At 38.4% G+C, this 20,480-nt stretch overlaps 1 protein-coding gene across 3 annotated transcripts; it reads left to right on the top strand.

Annotated features, from left to right (window-relative positions):
* Positions 1-79: 79 nt before the first annotated feature.
* On the top strand, positions 80-20,180 carry LOC307136907 (complement factor B-like). Of its 3 annotated transcripts, none has more exons than XR_013817856.1 (18): positions 80-190; positions 961-1,176; positions 1,343-1,528; positions 1,843-2,016; positions 2,149-2,244; positions 2,386-2,519; positions 3,147-3,294; positions 7,675-7,803; positions 8,631-8,723; positions 8,914-9,048; positions 9,515-9,612; positions 9,716-9,842; positions 10,785-10,923; positions 11,000-11,079; positions 11,252-11,364; positions 12,032-12,198; positions 12,345-12,394; positions 19,015-20,166. XR_013817856.1 is itself a non-coding variant. In XM_079834266.1 (18 exons), exons 1-18 carry the CDS (start codon positions 130-132, stop codon positions 19,183-19,185), a joined length of 2,280 nt encoding a protein of 759 aa, XP_079690392.1. In that variant the 5' UTR covers positions 80-129; the 3' UTR covers positions 19,186-20,180. The 3 variants fall into 3 exon arrangements, 2 of the variants coding, with proteins under 2 accessions (XP_079690392.1, XP_079690393.1); XM_079834266.1 differs by having other exon boundaries at positions 12,069-12,198; positions 19,015-20,180; XM_079834267.1 differs by having other exon boundaries at positions 85-190; positions 1,048-1,176; positions 12,069-12,198; positions 19,015-20,180.
* The last annotated feature ends 300 nt before the right edge of the window (positions 20,181-20,480 follow it).

Raw genomic sequence — 20,480 nt, 5'->3', positions numbered from 1 at the left:
TTAAACATTGGCCACTGAATGTAAATAAAATCCACTTGCTGACCCACTATAAAGATGTTCCCCCAGTCCATTTGCTTCAGTATTTTTGTAATTTTTTTTATATCTCAGCTGAAAATTTTAATAAACAGCATGGAGTGTGAGCAGTGGTTGAATTGGTTATTGCTTGCAATGATATGTCCTCTTATTGCGGGTAAGTCTTTTTGCTTAAGATAAATGCATTCTGAAATTAAGAGACAAAACATCTTTCAGCATGAATGGAATATATTAAAATGAAGGTAATTTGGAAAATTCTGTGATAAACAGCTCACAAATAATTCTCACCTAAGTCTGTATTTTGGCTGCACTACCGGTCAAAAGTTTGAAAACATTGAAAGTTTGAAAACAAGGTTTAATCTCACAAAGGCTGCATTTATTTGATCAAAAATACAATAAAAACACTAATAGTGTGAAATATTATTACATTTTAAATTAACTGGTTTCTGTTGAAAGATATATATATATAAAAAAAACTTTTTTTTAATATCATTACTCCAATCTTCAGTGTCACATGATCCTTCAGAAATCATTCTAATATGCTGGTTTGGTGCTTAAGAAACATTTCTTATTATTATAAATGTTAAACAGTTGTGCTGCTTAATATTTTTGCGGAAAATTATTTATTAATATTTTTGATGAATAGAAAGTTAAAAACTTTTTTGTAACATTTATTGTTTTCAGAAAGGTGTTTACTGTCTTCATTATCAATTTAATGTGCCTTTACTAGACATAAGTATTCATTTATGCCCCCCCCCCTTAATCTAACTTTTGAATGGCAGTGTATCATGATTTATAATAATAATAATAATACAAAAAAATAAAAATATGCAGCCAAAACTGTTTTCAACATAATAATAAATTATCTTTAGCAAAAGTATTTTTTTCCTGTGACCTCCTCCAAGGATCTGATTGTTTCTAATATAGGTGCTCCATCTTCCATGTCCAAAATGCATGCATCATGTCCCGAGGAGAATCTAAACATTACTGGAGGGAGCTTTGTTCTTTCTAAAGGCTATTCAGATGGGAGTTTCCTAAGATACATCTGTCCGAATGGATATTACCCATCGGTTCAGTCACGTCGTTGTCAATATGGACTCTGGACCCCAAAGACTAGCACCAGAAAAACCCCAGAGTGCAAAAGTAAGAAACAAGACATTATATTGGGTGAATGTGATTTTGAGTCATTAAATCATGAATAAATGCTGGACTTATTTATTTTGAAGCAGAATTGTGTAATTTTTTTTAATCTGAGGCTGTTTCAAAACATCTCTTTTACAGTATGTGTTTATCCATGCTTTTATTCTAGAGGTCACATGTCCCAATCCTCATGTTTTGGAGAATGGAGAGGTGACCCCATATAAATCCAGGTACTATGTAAATGACACAACCACCTACTCATGTCATTCTGATCATAAGTTCCGTGGCTCGGCGGTCCGTGTTTGCAAGCCGAATGGAAAGTGGAATGGAAGCACACCAATTTGTGGACATGACTGTGAGTAATTGCCATTATTTTCAGCAGTTTCACTAATTAAGTTCAACTAATTGGATATAAAAATCCAAATTTAGTTCCTGGTATAAAAGCTCCTGCAAGTTTAATCCATACCAGAGTCCTTGGGTTTAGCTTAAAAACTTTGTACTGATGTGTGATGTGTATTCTGTTGCGTTTTTATCTGATGTCATGTTAGTTTAACAGAAATTTAGCAGAAACTAGGTTTAGCAGAAATTTCATTAGAAATGTCTCTCCAAGCATCTGCAGATCAACATATCTTCACTTCCATTAGTCTCTTTTTTTATGCTTTCTCACAGCTGATCACTGCCCTGATCCTGGTGTTCCCCCTGGTAGCAGTCGAACAGGCCACATGTTTAACATTAACAACAAAGTCAAGTACCGCTGTGACAGTACATTGACCTTGATTGGTTCCAAAGAGCGAGTGTGTCTGGATGGTGGCCAGTGGTCAGGGACAGAGCCACAATGTTATGGTGAGTCTTCTAATATCTACATCGAAGCTCCAAAATGATGTGCCTTGTTTGGACTTGTGTTCTCAAAAATAAGAGCTTTTGCTTATGAAATGTGGCTTTTCTGGATAATGTTGTTGTGTAAATACTGTACAGCTGATTTCACATACGACACCCCAGAGGAAGCATCAGAAGCATTCAGCAGTGCTCTAAAGTCAAATCTAGCAGTTTCTCAACAGTATGAAGGAAAAGGTACCTTTGTGTGACTAAGGGGTTAACCATATATATTCACAAATGCACATATTTTTCATCCTCATTAATAATTGGCTCAGAAAAAGAAAACAATCATATCAACCAATTTAAATGTGAATGCCTTTTCCCTTCTGTCTTCAGATCAGCAGGGGAAGAAAATAACATTGGATGAAGGTGGAAAACTTGATATCTACATTGCTGTGGATGCATCTGGCAGCATCAGTAAGACAGAATTTGACAAGGCAAAACAAACCATTAAAATGCTTCTAGATAAGGTATGTCCCCCAGAAGTTGCTGTAGTGAAGTTGCAAGTCCACTTATTTAGGCATTGTTTTTAGGCTATTGATGTAGGTAATGAAGCTTTCTTAAAGCTGCTGTCCGTAACTTTTTTGTGTTCAAGATTTACAAAAATTAGATAATGAGAATGTACAACATGAATCCATTTTCCAAACCTGATCTTTTTTTGTCTTACCCTGAATCATTATGGTACACTTATAATAAGTGTTTATATTGGGACTATTTCAGACCAGACTGGTAGGAACCGCTGCGGAGGAGCACAGTCCCGTGACTCGCCATAGACATGAGAAGTAGCTCCGGCTGCAATGTTCTTCCGCAAGACGCATGCAGTTCTGTTTATTAAACGCTAGAGCGCAAAAGTTATGGACTGCAGCTTTAAATTTTTCTAAAAGCAGTAATTTACTTGCTGTTCATTTGGATGTTAAAGGTTCTGGAAAAATGAATCAGTAAAAATACCAATATTTGAATAGGAAGCATTGCCATTGTGATGCTCTCAATAGTGAACTTGATTTTTAACCCCACATCCTTATCGAAAGCTTACAATTATGAGCCTTAAAGTGTTAGTTCACATAAAAAAGTAAATTCTTAATGCTCTTTCCCAAAAGATTAGTTATTACCAGGTCTCCCCAAACTATGAGATCCTGATGTTTGCTACGGACGTTCACCGGATAATCTCTATGAGGGACTTTAAACGTGATGGAACAAAATACCTATTGAAGGTTTTTGAAGATCTGGATCATTTTAATTATGGCTGTAAGTACGGCTCTGCGTCTTATTGTATGCATTGATACAGATTTAGAGATGATTATTACAGAAAATGTGCCATGTTTGTTACAGGAGCAGTATCCTCAAAACATACTGATATACACTCTTAAGATACTAATAGACAATAACATATTAAAATGGTTCTTCCCAATTGAAAAGCTGTTGTACCCTTAAAGGTGTATATATCCACTATATTGCCAAAAGTTCACAAACTTTAAATACATCCCATTCTTAATCCGCAGGGTTTAATATGGTGTTGGCACACCCTTTGCAGCTATAACAGCTTCAACTAGGACGGCTTTCCACAAGGTTTAGGAGTGTGTTAATGGGAGTTTTTGACCATTCTTCTATAAGCGCATTTGTGAGATCAGGCACTGATGTTGGACGAGAAGGCCTGGCTCGCCGTCTCCACTCTAATTCATCCCAAAGGTGTTCTCTCGGGTTGAGATCAGGCCTTTCAGTCATGGAAACCTATTCCATGAAGCTCTCTACGCACTGTTCTTGAGCTAATCTGAAGGCCACATGAAGTTTGGAGGTCTGTAGCTGGCGACTCTGCAGAAAGTTGATGACTTCTGCTCACTGTGTTTTTTTTAGTAGTGAAGAAATTTCACAAATGGACTTATTGCACAGGTGGCAACCTATCATACCACGCTTGAATTCACTGAGCTCCTGAGAGCGACCCATTCTTTCACAAATGTTTGCAGAAGCGTCTGCATGCCTAGGTGCTTGATTTTATACACCTGTGGCCATGGAAGTGATTGAAACAAATTAATTCAAGGATTTGGAGGGGTCCCAATACATTTGGCAATATAGTATGTATGCATGTATGCATGTATGCATGTATGTATGTATGTATGTATGTATGTATGTATGTATGTATGTATGTATGCATGTATGCATGTATGCATGTATGCATGTATGTATGTATGTATGTATGTATGTATGTATGTATGTATGTATGTATGTATGCATGTATGCATGTATGTATGTTTGCATGTATGCATGTATGTATGTATGTTACAGTCGAGACTAACTTGAGGTAAATATATTTAAATTGGCTTGGGAGAGCCAACTTACTGAAATGCTAATAAACGTATTATTATTCCGCTTCTGACCCTAAATACAATTGCATCTCCTCCTAGAGCTCGAAAGCTGCAACCACCAAACTCTAGCCTAGAAATCTAGACGCACCCTAGCGGCAGAAAATGTATTTTGCCGCGAGTGTAGTATAGCAACTCTTGGTAGACCTGAGAGGTGGAAAAACCAAACTCTGGTCAGGCCAATCACAGCTTGTGTAGAGTCGGTGGGCGGGCTTAACATAATGACGGCACGTCACGGCAGAGATGCGGAGGTTCTGCGTGCTACTCATAGCTGACGAACAGCGTCTTTTGAATCGGTTTTGGCCGCGACTCTGGAAGACTTGGATTTAAGCTTTTCTTTGAGAAAAGAACAAAGAACGGCACTGAAGTCATTCTTAAGAAAAGAAGATGTGTTCGGAGTTTTGCCGACGGGATACGGCGAAAGTCTATCAACTAACATTAGCTCGGCTTCACCTTCTTCTTTGCTCTGATTGGTTGTGGCGGTCATGGCGCAATCCAATTGCGTGCAGAGGGACTTTGAAAGACAAGCGTTTATCCCGCCCCTCGGATTGAGCCCTGTCAATGGTGAGTTTCCAGACCCAACATCTTGATGTGGGTCTGGCTTGTCAGGCTAACCAAACTCGGCTCAGACCTTCAAACTGTTCTGACTCTGTGTGCTAAATCTTTTCTAACTGATCGGACTCACGTTTTCTAAAAATGCAGCATGTCCTCGAAAGTGTTTTTAGCCGGCTGAAAGCACTAGGCGCTCTGCTGAAAACATCTCGCTGTGGGTGCTTGAGAGCGTTTTGGCAGCGCATTGTTTTTTTTAGTTGAGACTCTTTGCTTTTTATGATATGGAATATCCGCGGAAGAGTTACTAGTATCTCATTTCACAGATAGTTTGTTTCTGTATTGATCCTATATAAAATGCTGATACAATGTAAAGTATTTGCTCTGGCTCTTGTTTTAAATTTTTGTTCCATTATTATACTGCTTGTTGTCAACTGTTGTACAGTACAAGCAGAATGTGGCTATCTATCTATCTAGAATCTATCTATCTATCTATCTATCTATCTATCTATCTATCTATCTATCTATCTATCTATCTATCTATCTATCTATCTATCTATCTATCTATCTATCTATCTATCTATCTATCTATCTATCTATCTATCTATCTATCTATCTATCTATCTATCTATCTATCATCGCAACACCCTAGCAACCACAAGTACCCTAGCAACCACCTAGAATACCTTAGTGACCGCATAGCAACACCTTAGCAACCAATCAGAGCACCAAAGTAAGAGCAACCAGTACAAGTACCCTAACAACTACATAGCAACACCCTAGCAACCACCCTGAGTACCCTAGCAACACCCTAGCAACTCCCCTGAGTACCCTAGCAACCACATAGCAACACCCTAGCAACCACCCTGAGTACCCTAGCAACCTCATAGCAACACCCTAGCAACCACCTTGAGTACCCTAGCAACCACCCTGAGCACCCTAGCAACCGCATAGCAACACCCTAGCAACCACCCAGATTACCCTAGCAACCACCTAGCAACACCCTAGCAACCACCCTGAGTACCCTAGCAACCACCCAGATTACCTTAGCAACTGCATAGCAACACCCTAGCAACCACACAGATTACTTTAGCAACCGCATAGCAACACCCTAGCAACCACACAGATTACTTAAGCAACCACATAGCACCACCCTAGCAACCACCCTGAGTACCCTAGCAACCGCATAGCAACACCCTAGCAACCACCCTGAGTACCCTAGCAACCGCATAGCAACACCCTAGCAACCACCTGGAGTACCCTAGCAACCACCCTGAGTACCCTAGCAACCGCATAGCAACACCCTAGCAACCACCCAGATTACCCTAGCAACCACCTAGCAACACCCTAGCAACCACCCACCCTGAGTACCCTGGCAACCAGATAACAACACCTTAGCAACCAATCAGAGCACCAAAGTAAGAGCAACCAGTACAAGTACCCTAACAACTACATAGCAACACCCTAGCAACCACCCTAAGTACCATAGCAACCGCATAGCAACACCCTAGCAACCACCCTGAGTACCCTAGCAACACCCTAGCAACTCCCCTGAGTACCCTGGCAACCACATAGCAACACCCTAGCAACCACCCTGAGTACCCTAGCAACCTCATAGCAACACCCTAGCAACCACCTTGAGTACCCTAGCAACCACCCTGAGTACCCTAGCAACCGCATAGCAACACCCTAGCAACCACCCAGATTACCCTAGCAACCACCTAGCAACACCCTAGCAACCACCCTGAGTACCCTAGCAACCACCCAGATTACCTTAGCAACCGCATAGCAACACCCTAGCAACCACACAGATTACTTTAGCAACCGCATAGCAACACCCTAGCAACCACACAGATTACTTAAGCAACCACATAGCACCACCCTAGCAACCACCCTGAGTACCCTAGCAACCGCATAGCAACACCCTAGCAACCACCCAGATTACCCTAGAAACCACCTAGCAACACCCTAGCAACCACCCACCCTGAGTACCCTGGCAACCAGATAACAACACCCTAGCAACCACCCTGAGTACCCTAGCAACCACCCAAATTACCTTAGCAACCGCATAGCAACACCCTAGCAACCACCCAGATTACTTTAGCAACCGCATAGCAACACCCTAGCAACCACCCAGAGTACCCTTGCAACCACGTAGCACCACCCTAGCAACCACCCTGAGTACCCTAGCAACCACATAGCAACAGCCTAGCAAACACCCTGAGTACCCTAGCAACCGCATAGAAAACCCTAACAACCACCCGACTACTTTTCAATCTTTCTCAAGCCTTCAAAGTTTGTCTCGACAAAATTTTTTTGTCTAGTTGTTCATTGCTGTCCAATGTAGCGTAAAAATTAAACAAATCATATATACTTAAAAAAAAAAATCACAATAGATTGATTCAGTAATTGAACAAAACTGCATCAAGCCTTAGCCTGTAAGGCTTCAGGTCGCAGAGAGTTTCGTCCGATACCTTTATTTCTAATGCCTTTTAGTCTGAGGCTGTTTTGTCCGATGCCTAATTGAACAAGACTTGACACCTGAGGTTGTTTTTCCTGAGACCTTAAGCCTTTTAGTCTGAGGCATGGCTCTTTTTCATCATATGACTGAGGTCTGGGGATGCCCTAAAATGTACACCATACACTTTCTTTTAGAATCAGAAAATGTTTCTCATTAACTTGCTGATTGTAATATTTGTTTATGGTGTTTTTGTAACAGATAATTATCAAACAGGTACCAATATCGCCAAACTCTATTTAACAATTCTTGAAAGTATGAAAATAGAGGAGATCAAAGATCGAGCTGGCTTCCTTGAGACCCAACACATCATCATTGTGTTCACTGATGGTATTTACATACATCTATTCCATTCATAATTTAATTTTACTATTCAAATTATTTTATTATTCATGTATGTATGTACAAAATACCCATAAGTATTTTTTGATATTGTGGGGACATTTTTTTTTTGGTCCCCATGAGAAAGAAAACCAATAAAGCATAAACAACACTAAAATATGTTTTTTTTGAAAATGTAAAAATGCACAATGTTTTCTGTGATAGTTGTGTTTAGGGGTAGGGTTAAAGGGATTGTTCACCCAAAAATGAAAATTGTCATTAATTACTCACCCTCATGTCATTCCAAACCCATAAGTTCTCACACGTCAAGCGAACATGCTTGAGCCTCCGTTTACCACAAATGATGTGTGAGTTGATGAATGTTTATATGTGAATAAAAGCCTTAAATGTGGTTCATCATATAAAGCGTATAAAGCAAGTCTCCAAAAAATGTGGACTAAACAATTCAATTCATATGGATTAGTTTTACGATCTCTATATGAACTTTTTAAAGTTTCAAAGTGGTAGTTGCGTAGCTGTCCATGAAGGGACAGAAATCTCCCAGCTTTCAATAAAAAAAAAAATCTTAATTTGTATTTCGAAGATGAACGAAAGTCTTACCGGTTTGGAACGACGTGGTAGTGAATAATTAATGAGAGAATTTACATTTTTTGGTGAACTAACACTTTAGATAGTTGGGATATACAGTTTGTACAGTAAAAAAATCATTATGTCTATGGAAAGTCCCCATAAAACATGCAAACCCAAAATGTTGCCGTAAATTAGAGATCAACTTTGAAGCCAATATTCACTGTAATTGTTCTCATCTTCCATAGGTCAAGCAAACATGGGGGGGAATCCCATACCTAAAGTGGACCAGATCAAACATCATGTCACCAAAAATGATCCGAAGCGAGAAAAGAAACTTGGTAAGCAATGAATTTTATTATTCATAATTATAAAATGAAATATTTAGGACTAATAGTATTTTTCAAAATTGTCTTTCATTTACAAGCAGTATCATCAGGACAGGCAAAAACTGCACATATTGATTTAGAGACTTAAGAAGATATAAGATTGTTGATTTCATATTGATATGAATCTGTCCTCTTTTTCCAGATCTTTATGTGTTTGGAATTGGAGATGTATATAAAGATGTCATTAATGGCTTGGTGTCACAGAGGAACCAAGAAAAACATTTCTTTAAGCTTCTAAACTTGGACGAGGTGCAGAAGATGTTTGACAGCATGATTGGTACTGTAGCTTTAATTGATTTAATATACCGGTAGATATACATTTCCTGCATGCTTCTGTTCAATTCAAACATACCGGTAGTGCCTTTTAGATGCGTCATAACAGGTTTGACTCCATTGACAGAAAATGTCCTTAATTCTCGTGTGCGTGTGTGTGTGTGTGTGTGTGTGTGTGTGTGTGTGTGTGTGTGTGTGTGTGTGTGTGTGTGTGTGTGTGTGTGTGTGTGTGTGTGTGTGTGTGTGTGTATATGTGAGAGGAGAATGCATTTCTTTGAATATGTAGAATGGACAATGAGATTTTCTTCAAGATTTGTACTTTTATGTTCCATGAAGGAGAGAAAGTCATACAGGTTTTGAACTGCATGGAGGTGAATGAATGTTGACAGAATAAATGGACTTATGGACTTAAGGAACCTCTGGTTCTTATCAAGTAATGAGTGATTGTTCGTACCTGCTTCCTTACACAGATGAGAGCACCAGTGTAGGATTGTGTGGGATTCATCAAAACTATGACGAAGATAATAAACGACGTGCATATCCCTGGTTGGCACAGATTCATGTTGCTGTGAGCATAACCTTTTTATCATATGTCTATTTTTGATGGATGGATGTTATTTGGCTAAAGAGATGGCGCATGACAACATCTATCTTCTCTGCTCGTCATACAGCGTTCTCCACAAGGTTCAAACTGCATGGGGTCATTAGTCAGCTCAAGTTACATCTTGACAGCTGCTCACTGCTTCAAAGAGGGAGACACACCTGAGAAGATTACAGTTACTCTGCAAAAAGACCTGGGTAATGTTGTGTCCTGAACTGATACACCCGTATTGTCACAACAATTAATGAAGAAAAATGGGTAACACTTTCGAATACTGTTCTGTCATTAATGAATAGCTACACAGGAACAAATGAGTAACACACTATTAACATTCGATTAACTACTATTAACTAACAAGATACAAGATACTCTTATTGAATGTGGTAGTTTACTATTAGCTGTTGGGTTGGCTAATCAGTATCTACTATTTTGTTTTTTCATACATCAGACTGCTAAGATCTACTATATATAAATGTTCATATTTAACATGAATAATGCATAATGTATAATTAATTTTAAAGTTGGAAACCCACTAGTAATGACTTAAGTATAACCAAATCCTTCAGAGGGAATTACTAATTATTTGGATCAGTATTTTAACTTTAAACTTTATAACTCCCTAGTAATAACTGAAGTCATTGGACGCTTTTGAGGTTTTTGTAATGTTTTTAAGGTTCTGGATAGTAATTCCTCTGATGGATTTCATTACTATCGATGGAATCATTACTAGCGGGTTATCTTCACTTTTTGAATAATAATTTAAATAATTAGTAAATCCTTCTGAATTATTTGGTTATACTTGAGTCATTACTAGTAGGTTATCATGCCCTTAACTTAAATTAATTATACATTCATTATTCATGTTAATTATGAACCTGTATATAGTAGTTCTTAGTAGTCCTCTGGGAGACACTGATTAGCTAATAGTAAACGACCACATTCGACTAAGCACTATTACTTACTAATTTGTTAATTAGAGTATCTTGTTAGTTAATAGTAGTTAATAGAATGTTAATAGTGTGTTACTCATTTGTTCTTGTGTAGCTATTCATTAATGACAGAACAGTATTCGAAAGTGTCTCCAATTTTTTTTTACACAGCATACATCTTATCAAAGACGTTTTATTATCCTTTTGCAGTTGTAAAAGTGAAAAAAATCATACTTCATCCTGACTATGACATCACAGCAAAAGTGCATATGGGAATAAAGGAATATTATGAATTTGATGCTGCTCTTATACAGCTGAAAGAAGCTGTTACGATGAGTGTTAATCTACGGTGAGTAGTATGTAATGTGATGTTACTTTATTAAGAATTAAAAAAAGCTTAATTCATTAAAGATCATCATGTGTAGACCAATCTGCATCCCCTGCACCAAAGAAACCAATGGAGCTCTGAGACTTTCAGACAGTGAAGGGACGTGCAGAAAACATGGTAAGGTACCAGATAATATATCTGCCAGACATGCTGCATGCATATTACAACCATATCAAAAAGTATGAAAGATTCATTAAAATGCAGATATATTAAACATGTGACACTGCTTATACAGTGAAACATACCAAACACAAAATGTCATGCATTTTTCTCCACGCTTTTGTTACAGAGGAATTACTAATGAGCAAAGAACTTGTGGAAGCTGCTTTTACGTCAAAAATGGAGCTCACAAAGGATACACCACGACAAATAAAAAGCATCACAATCAAGCGTGGAAAATATGTAAGGATTTTATTTTTATTTCTAATCTGATGTGTAGTTTGAAATGTAAAAAAGAACAAATTCTGGACCCACTTTATATTAGGTGGCCTGAACTATACAATGCTCTTATTGTGTACATACATGTTTTTACATTGTACTTACATTTTAAAAATACCTGCATGTAATTACATTTGTAATTAATTTCTTTAATTACATTTCTAATTATACTGTTGACACTTCCCTTAGACCTAACCCTACCCTTAACCTACCCATACCACTAAACCTGTGCCTAACTGTACCCATATCCCACCTCAAAGCAAAAGTGTTTTGCAATAGAGTATTGTACTTATTTAAATGGGACCCAAATTGTCCAGTGGATTATGAGTCATTAGTTTTTCTATTGTATACCCAGAAGAGAGAGGCTGCACATTTTAAATGTATGTTGTGTATTTTCTAAAAGCTAATTTAGTCAAGGTTTACAATTACACAGGAATATGAACAAAATTAAATCAGCAAAACTGTAACTTTGATTTTATGGGGCCTTTAAAAAGTCACAAAGTTCATATACTGCACAATCTTTTGCTAGCACTTGAATTTAATTTAGTCATTTAGCATTAATTATGTGCAATATGCAACAGAAAACTTATTTGAATCTTGTATTGATATAAAATATATATTTAACCCACAGCAATCTAAGAACACTTCTTGATGTACTTGTTCTTTAGCGGGATGCCTGTGTTGAAGATGCAAAAAAAGCAGAAGGAATCAAAGTGACAAACGCAAAGGACGTAGTTACAGACAATTTTCTGTGCAGTGGTGGTACTGAACCAGAAATAGATGATGTCGCCTGCAAAGGTATGTTTGATTTTTGCCATCGTGACGGGAGCTTATATTTGACTCTAATCTACCATTCAGGTCCTAACGTTTGTTGATAACATTTTAATCATTAGAGATCTGAAATTAATTGATATACTTCTTATCTGCATGTCATTTTGTAATAGGTGAAGCAGGTGGGGCCACTTACGTGAATCAAAAAGGTCGACTGATTCAGGTGAGATTTCCACTTCCTTTTGAAAACAATATTGGTCATGTGGCTGTAAAGTCTTAAATGGCACTTCAGGGAGGGGGCGCCATTAATATGGCATGTCAAACGAAAGTGAACACCTTCATGAAGGGCCCTTCCACAAGTCTGTTATAGGGTCATGCTCAAGCCATGCTCACTTCCAGGAATTAATTATAACATTTGTGGTCATGCGACCCAGGATGTCGAAACATCAAAATTTGGTGGCGGGAGAGTCTGAGTTAATGTATAAACAGAATAATTCAAGTTTTGTTTTGTTGTGATATATTGCACACATTTGAATTTGTCATGCATTATTTCATATGAAGTTTAAAGCTGCAGTAGGGAGTTTTTAGAAAATGTTGACTTAGGCTGAAAATTTGAACAAGCACAACTCACAGGTCACTCCCCCTTGCTCTCTGCTGCGCTACAGCCCTCCCTCCACAGCTCCTCCCCCATCACAACGGAGCCTGCCGTGAACGTGCAGGCTAGTAAGCAAGCAGGGCCACCGATGACGGTGGATAAACAGTTATGGCACATTCACTGGTATAGACGAAACATCAACAATATGATTTACATCGACTATGGCCTGCCCATACTTTGACTACAAACTTGGTCCTCAAAACATTACGTATTTTGCAATACATGTAATGTAACTATATGACGTTGCACTATTTCTATAAGCAATAAATAGCTAGTAAGATAATATAACGGTGACTAACGTTACAGTATGCAAGTAATTATTCTATCGATATGTAATGCTAAATAAGGTTTGCTAGTACATTATTTCAGCAAAATGACAAGCCAGTGAATTATAGGTTTCAATAGTTGCTTTGCACAGTGCGTGACATTTTATCTGTATGTTATGCGGCTAGAGTTTTGACACTGAGTCAATGGGCTCCGACGAGGAATTCACACCCACAGCGACTTCGAGGAGTCAGCGGGCGGGGAGAAGAGGAAGCCGTGGTGGGCGCGGAGCATCAGGCAGGGGACGTGGGAGACGGGGCAGAGGTCGCCGAGTGGGTCCAACTGAAATTATCTTAGTTGTGTAGTTCTAAAAAAAATGAAACAAATCAAGCAGGGATACTTACTTGTCAAGCTGAAATGTGGTTAACTCTGCATCGGTTTTTAATCCTTTCAGGACACGTAGCTCCCTCCACCTCGGAAAAGCCGCTATTTCGGGCTCTATCTAATTCTTTCTTTTTGTCTTTTTTTTATCATCGTCATCTGTCTTTTTCCGTTTACCTGTCTTTATTTTATGAGCAGGTGCCACTCGAGGAATTGGCAGTTTGGATTGTTTGTCCGCCATAAGCAAAGCTGCGGCCATTTTGAAGAGCGTTCCACTTCGTGAAGTGGACAAGGGAAGTTTATATGGACAGACCCTTGCTCCCTTGATTTTGACAGAGGGAGCAAGTCTACTTCATATGTACACTTCAGGCAGCTTCATATACAACAATGCAACACGATTGTGACGTCACCGCATATCGCATTTCATTTACCCCACCACAAACAACTCTATGATATTTTATTATTTTAAAAAACATTTAAAACAACCCAAATACACCGAAATACATATGGAATGCTGCATTAAACAATTTCGTAAAGGAAAAAATAAATATATAAATCAACTCCATAGTGGATTCGAAGTGATCAAAGGCTTAGGACTTTCCAGTTCAGTCCATTGCAAAGGTTCCTCCAGTAGTGGGCACTCACGGTAATCTTGAATTCATACCTGTCAAGTATCCCGTTTTGGCCTGGAAAGTCCCGTATTTTACCCTTCTTTCCCGCCGTCCTCCCGTATTAGTATTTTCCTGTAAATCTCCCGTATTTTAACCTGCGTTATTAAAAAACCAATAATACCGGAGTAAAAAAACAAAAACATTTCCAATCTGAGCTCTGTAACTAGCCTCGCGATAACTCCCATCTGCAGTAGCCTACAGTAAAGGTGTCAGTTGTCGCGAGGTTAGTGTGTGAGGTCAGATGACGAGTGACAACGCGGGAAAAAAAATAAAACAGACACGGATGATGGACGTAACGATAGAGACGGATTAAGGCACTCCTGCCAACAACAACAACAAAAAAACCCTATTGTCAATACCGTGATCAATGGGACAGCGGATTTAATTATAAAATGTAAGTGACTTAATGTTAATTAATTGTTTATGGAACTGGCATATGAAATCAGTGTCATTTCCAGTAGTGATGGTATTCAGGAAAACAACACTCTTGTTAGTGTGATGTTGCTTAACTGTATCATATGTTATAAATATAATAACTTCACCATTTTAACCGTGTATGTTAACTGAGTTTCTTTGTATGAGTGGCGCTCATTTGTTTTCGATTTTCTCGTCGAGAGGCTGCGCGAGCCTCAACAGCACAACCTTGTCAGTTCGTTTTATATTATCCACTACCGATCGCCACTTACACTAACTGAATGCAGAATCATTATTGCACTTTGGTGATTCCCTAATTATTTTTTGTTTTGACATTTTACTCAGGATACTTGTCCGTTGGGCAAGTAAAATTATTTTTCACTCAACAAGCGTTCATGTCGAGCCCTGCCCATAGCAATGCAAGTTCAGAAAGGGTATTTTTTATGGTACGAAAGATTGTTACAGAGAATAGGATGACATTAGACAACAGAACAGTTTGTGCTCTACTCTCATGTAAAATGAACCACTCTGGCCCAGCACACAAATACACTCCTTCCAAAACAGTCTTAAAGAATGCAAAGTCTGCAACAAATTTGTACAATAACTCACTAAAAGAGTAAAGAAAAGTTATGTGAAATGAAAAGAAAAACTGTAAAAGAAAAGCAATATGAAATGAAAAGAATGTGTGGAATGAAAATAAAATGTAACAAGCAATGTTTAATGAACAGAAAATATGCAAATAAGCCTTTAAATAAATGCTCATCATATATAACCTTTTGTGTTTTCATTTGGGCTATAACACCTGTCTTAAAATGTAAGGGATACTGGAGCTTGGTTGGGGTGGTGGGACTGCTTGCGGTGGGCGCCGAAAAATGTCCCTTATTTTCAAATCCAAAACTTGACAGGTATGCTTGAATTTGAACGCCTATACGCACTGTGCATGAGAGAGGTGTGATCAGCGCGCACGAGCTTGATTGACACTGCTAAGACACTCCTCCTGGTTCTGATTGGTTGTTTCTTACCGGGAACGGTGTATTTCTGCAAATGGCAATAGGACCACTGGGAGGAGCCAGAGGAGCTTGATTTTTTCACAGATTATCAGTCTCATATTCTACTGTCAGGACATAATGACAGGTTTAACAAATATGTAAAAGATACATTTTTACAAAAGTTACCTACTGCAGCTTTAAATAAGTTACGTATAGGTAAGAAATATGTTTTATGGTATATACGTTATGTTATGTGACTAGCTGCAGGGACCAAAGAAAAGATGGCAAGTTTTAAAGTTGAAGAGAAGAGAGGAAACTCCCCAGATAGCAAGCAATCATTGAAAAAATGTTGCGTCAATGTAGATGCGTCAACGCTAATTGCATTGAATTAACATTAAAGAGTGATGTTGGTACAATATGACTTTTGCACCCGCAATTAATGTTGAAGCAATGGTGAGATTTTGATGATCTTGTGGTCATCAACTACAAATCCCTGTTAGTTCAATGTCACTGTCTCCACCCATGTGTGCTGTCGGCTTTCATCAAAATTTCAATGCTGATCCGACACACTTTAAACATTGAAATGTCAAACTCAACTTCTATAGTCTAGCATAGCCCAATCTTCAGACTGATGGCAGAAGGTCTGGAATCTATCACAGATTTCATAGGCCAAGGACCGCCCCAGAGGGCGTTTGACTGACATGTAAAACAGCAAATTACAGTTTTTGTTCTGCGTCATGTTTAGGGGCATGAAAATGTAAAGTCGATGTCCCTACAACAACAGACCTGCCTGCATCTAATAAATGACTAATTCAAGAATGTTGTGCAAGTTTGCTGCAACAATCGAGCCATGAAATTCACATACTTTTGAAAATCTAGCGTTTAGTTGACCCTGGTAAATGTTCATTGTCACAGTTGAACACAATGAATTTCTTCTTCCCCGAGGGTATTTTGGCGTCACAGCATTTGTTTTCAGACGGACCACTAAATAATGCAACACATACGTCTCCCGGACATCCTGTAGAATTCAACCAACCAAATGTTGACTTTGAAAATCCTTAAGTGTTTCCAGTTAAGTGTGCCATATGCATCAGACGTTCAGCCAACGGTCCGATACATTGTATCAATGTCAATGTGCTATCTGGGGCTCACACATGCACACACATATAAAGCCATAGGGATGTTCATTTACAATTGGAATTCACCCAAGGGGCCCTATCTTGCACCCAGCGCAATTGACTTTGTACACCGACGCATGTGTCATTCCTATTTTGCACCCGCGCAAAGCGCGCTTTTCCCTCCACAGAAGCACGTCGCTAAACTAGTGAATGAACTTGCGCTACCTGGGCGGTTCAGCGCAAAAAAGGAGGCGTGTTCCGGCGCAAACAATCCCTGGTGCTATTTTGCTGTTCCATTAAACAATTGCGCCACTGACCAGAAAAAACCTAGTCTAAAGTCAGTGGCGCGTTGCGCGTTGTTCATTATGCTATTTTAAGGGCGCATGCTTGACCATAATGTATAGCGTGCACAACGCGCATACACTTTGCTCATGTAATCTACACAGATGCAACAGTTATTTTTGCAAATCATAAATTGTTACACTAAAAAAATATTAACACATGAGATGACGGAAATCATTGTGGTGTGCCACGAAGATGTGAAAAAATAGGCATAAATCTAGCTTACAAATGATTCAGGCTAATTGTAATAATTAAGGATAAGACCTGTTTGCCCAATAGTGGCAAGACATATGTATATAAGGACATCTGACAAATTGGTTTGTCCGTCAAGAACCAGGAAAAAAAATCGACTGAAAAACTGAAAAAACTGAAAGAAAAAAAAGACTGTGAAATCACCTTTACCATAATGTACAACATGACAACTTCACTTCTCTGTTTTTCACTGCTCTAACAAGCACATCAGTCTCCTCGGCTGTGAACCGCTCCTGGCTTGCGCCTGGTAAATACGCCATAATAATAGCAATCCATAATGGAACTTGCGCACCTGCTTTTAAAGGGAATGTTGGATGACGCTCGGATTGGTTTATTCACGTTACGCCCAAACCACACCTATGAATAATGAAGCTACTTCAGACCAACCCATTTTAGATTTGCGCCGGGCGCAAGAGCCATTTATCCCGCCGGGAAAATAGCAACAGCGCCGAGACCCGCCCACAAAGTTACTTGCGCTTCGCGTTTTGACACTTGCGTTTCAGATCGTTAAAATAGGGCCCAAAGTGTGTAACAGGGTAAATTTAAATATTACAGTTTTTTACAATCGCTATGACAATTTTTTCAATACTTTTAACAAATTTCCTAAACTCTTAACGCAGTTTGCACAACATCTGTCTGTGTAGGCTATACAACTAGCACATTTATTGTTGCTTTTACACACAATTCATACAGTTAACACAAATTTAAAAAGCTTGAACTTCTTTTACACACAAGCTCAACCAAGATCAAAACAATGGATTTTTACTGCCAAATTTACCAATGCTTTAACACTGTATGTCAGAACAGATAACACCATGTTCTAAACCCTGACCATATAGGCTCAAGTCAAAGTGAACAGCTTTTCATATTGTGAATTGAAACAGAAATATATCCCCTGTATTTTATTCCATCGTTACTGAGAAAGAGCGGTATATAAATCACAGCTGACCCATCTAGGAAATGTTGATGTTCTTTCAATCACATGACCATATGGTATACAGTAGAAGAGGACCTTTGGGGTTATCTTGTGTGAAAAAGGAATAATATAGAGCAACACAAGGAAAGTAAGAAAAATGCCTGCATGAGGGAGAGGAAGATCAGTAACAGGACAAAGGGAGAGGATTGGGACAAGGGCAAGGAAGAGGAATGCCTGGACAAGGACAAGGTAGAGATTGAGGAGTTAGAATGCATGGTGGCGCTCAAAGAAGGGGCAGAATTAGGGTAACTGATGAAATAAAAGCTACTATCATAGACCATGTCATAAACCACAGGCTATCATACAGAGAGGCTGGTGAACGAGTACAGTCAAATCTCAGCCGGGACACAGTGGCATCCATTATCCAGAATTTTAGGGAATTTTAACTGTATTTTGTCTATCTAAGGATTCAACATCTACCGCAGAGGAAAGCTCCTAAATGAAGAACAGGAACTTGCTATTGTCAACATGGTGATAATGAAATAAAACTGAAGGGCATTCTATAATATTGGAAGAGAACATGTGTTAGGGTTTTGGTAGACATGTGTATTGTGTTAGTGTTTTATTGTATTTTGAAAATTAGTGTTGCAGTTTAGTTTACAATGTGTGATTTTGAGCATGAAATTAACCGTTTTGCCAATTGTGTGATGTAGGTGTGTTGGTGCGTTAAGAGTTTAGGAAATTTGTTAAAAGTATTGTCATAGCAAATGTAAAAAAATGTAATTTGAGAGAAGCTGAGAAATAGTAACTTTTTTAAAATCTGTAAAATCTTATTGATTAGGTTGGTGTCGTAAGCTGGGGAGTGAGGAACATCTGCTCAAGAAGACAGGACCCCCCTTCAGAAGCAGACACCAGAGATTACCATACAAATCTTTTTAGTGAGAAGATACAATCATTCCTTAAAGAACACCTAGGAAATGACCAAATAGGTCACCCTCTTTCGTTCTTCTGAATGTTTTAGCAGACTTAAACTGTGAGTGATAATTTGATCAAATTTGCATTGATATATATTATGACAATTTTAAGCCAAATAGCTGGTCTTTGTTAAAAATGAATCTAGTTTAGAAACAACAGTCTTTCATGTGTTATTCCTTTTCATTTTATGACTATGCTATGTCTATGCAATTTGTGCCATACTATCTGTATGTCCAAACAGTGGCAGGCAGGGGAGTGTTACTGTTTTCGCAATTTTGTTTGTTGATGCCAGTGGTGCAGAAATTGTACATTACAAATGGAGTTACAAAATAATTACCACTGACACAGAAGTATATCTTGAAATACAATGCCACTGTGTTTTTGGACATTTTTATGAAATCAACCTACAAATTGCTACTACAAGTTCATAGTGTCTGTACATGACACACACACACACACACACACACACACACACACACACACACACACACACACACACACACACACACACACACACACACACACACACACACACACACACACACACACACACACACACACACACACACACACACACACACACACACACACACACACACACACACACACACACACACACACACAATGTTATATGGGGACTTTCCATAGACATAATGATTTTTATACTGTACTAACTGCACTGTATATTCGATCCCCTAACCCTAAACACAATCGCAACCCTAAAAACAACAAACAGAAAACTTTCTGTATTTTTACATTTTCAGAAAACATCATTTATAAGCTGTTGTTAAAAATCTCTCCCCAATATCAAAGATTTCGGGTATTGCCATCCTTGCTTATTGCATCGTAGGTTTTACAAGGACCACACACACAGCACATTTAAAAACATAATTTTAAATCAAACTTCTCTTAAATGCTTTATAATAGAACATGCCTTGATATAATATTGTTTGTACACTAATCTGATGAGCACAAATATTTCAAGATGACATTTAAAATAAAGTCGATCTATACTGACTTCATCAGTGCTACATTCTGACTTGCATTACTACAATCCACAATTTGTTTCCTTCCGTTTTGAGAATGATTACAATAATAAATATAGCTGCAAGCAGCCATTATCGGGGCCAAGCGCAAAGAAGAAGACAAGACATGCCAAAATGTCTGGCAATGTCAGATCAACTGAAGCAATGAGCAATTAAAGACCTATTAAGGTGATTTTAGGCAAAATAGCTGTAAAATGATAAATACAATCAGTAATAATGATTTAATGATTTATCACTTTCAACCAATAGGTGGCACAGTTACGAAATTGATGTGGTGTGGCTTGTG

Source organism: Gobio gobio (assembly GCF_949357685.1).
Source record: "Gobio gobio genome assembly, chromosome: 14".
Lineage (NCBI taxonomy): Eukaryota > Metazoa > Chordata > Actinopteri > Cypriniformes > Gobionidae > Gobio > Gobio gobio.
Note: the sequence above shows the minus strand (reverse complement) of the source record. Positions and strands in the feature narration are given on the sequence as shown.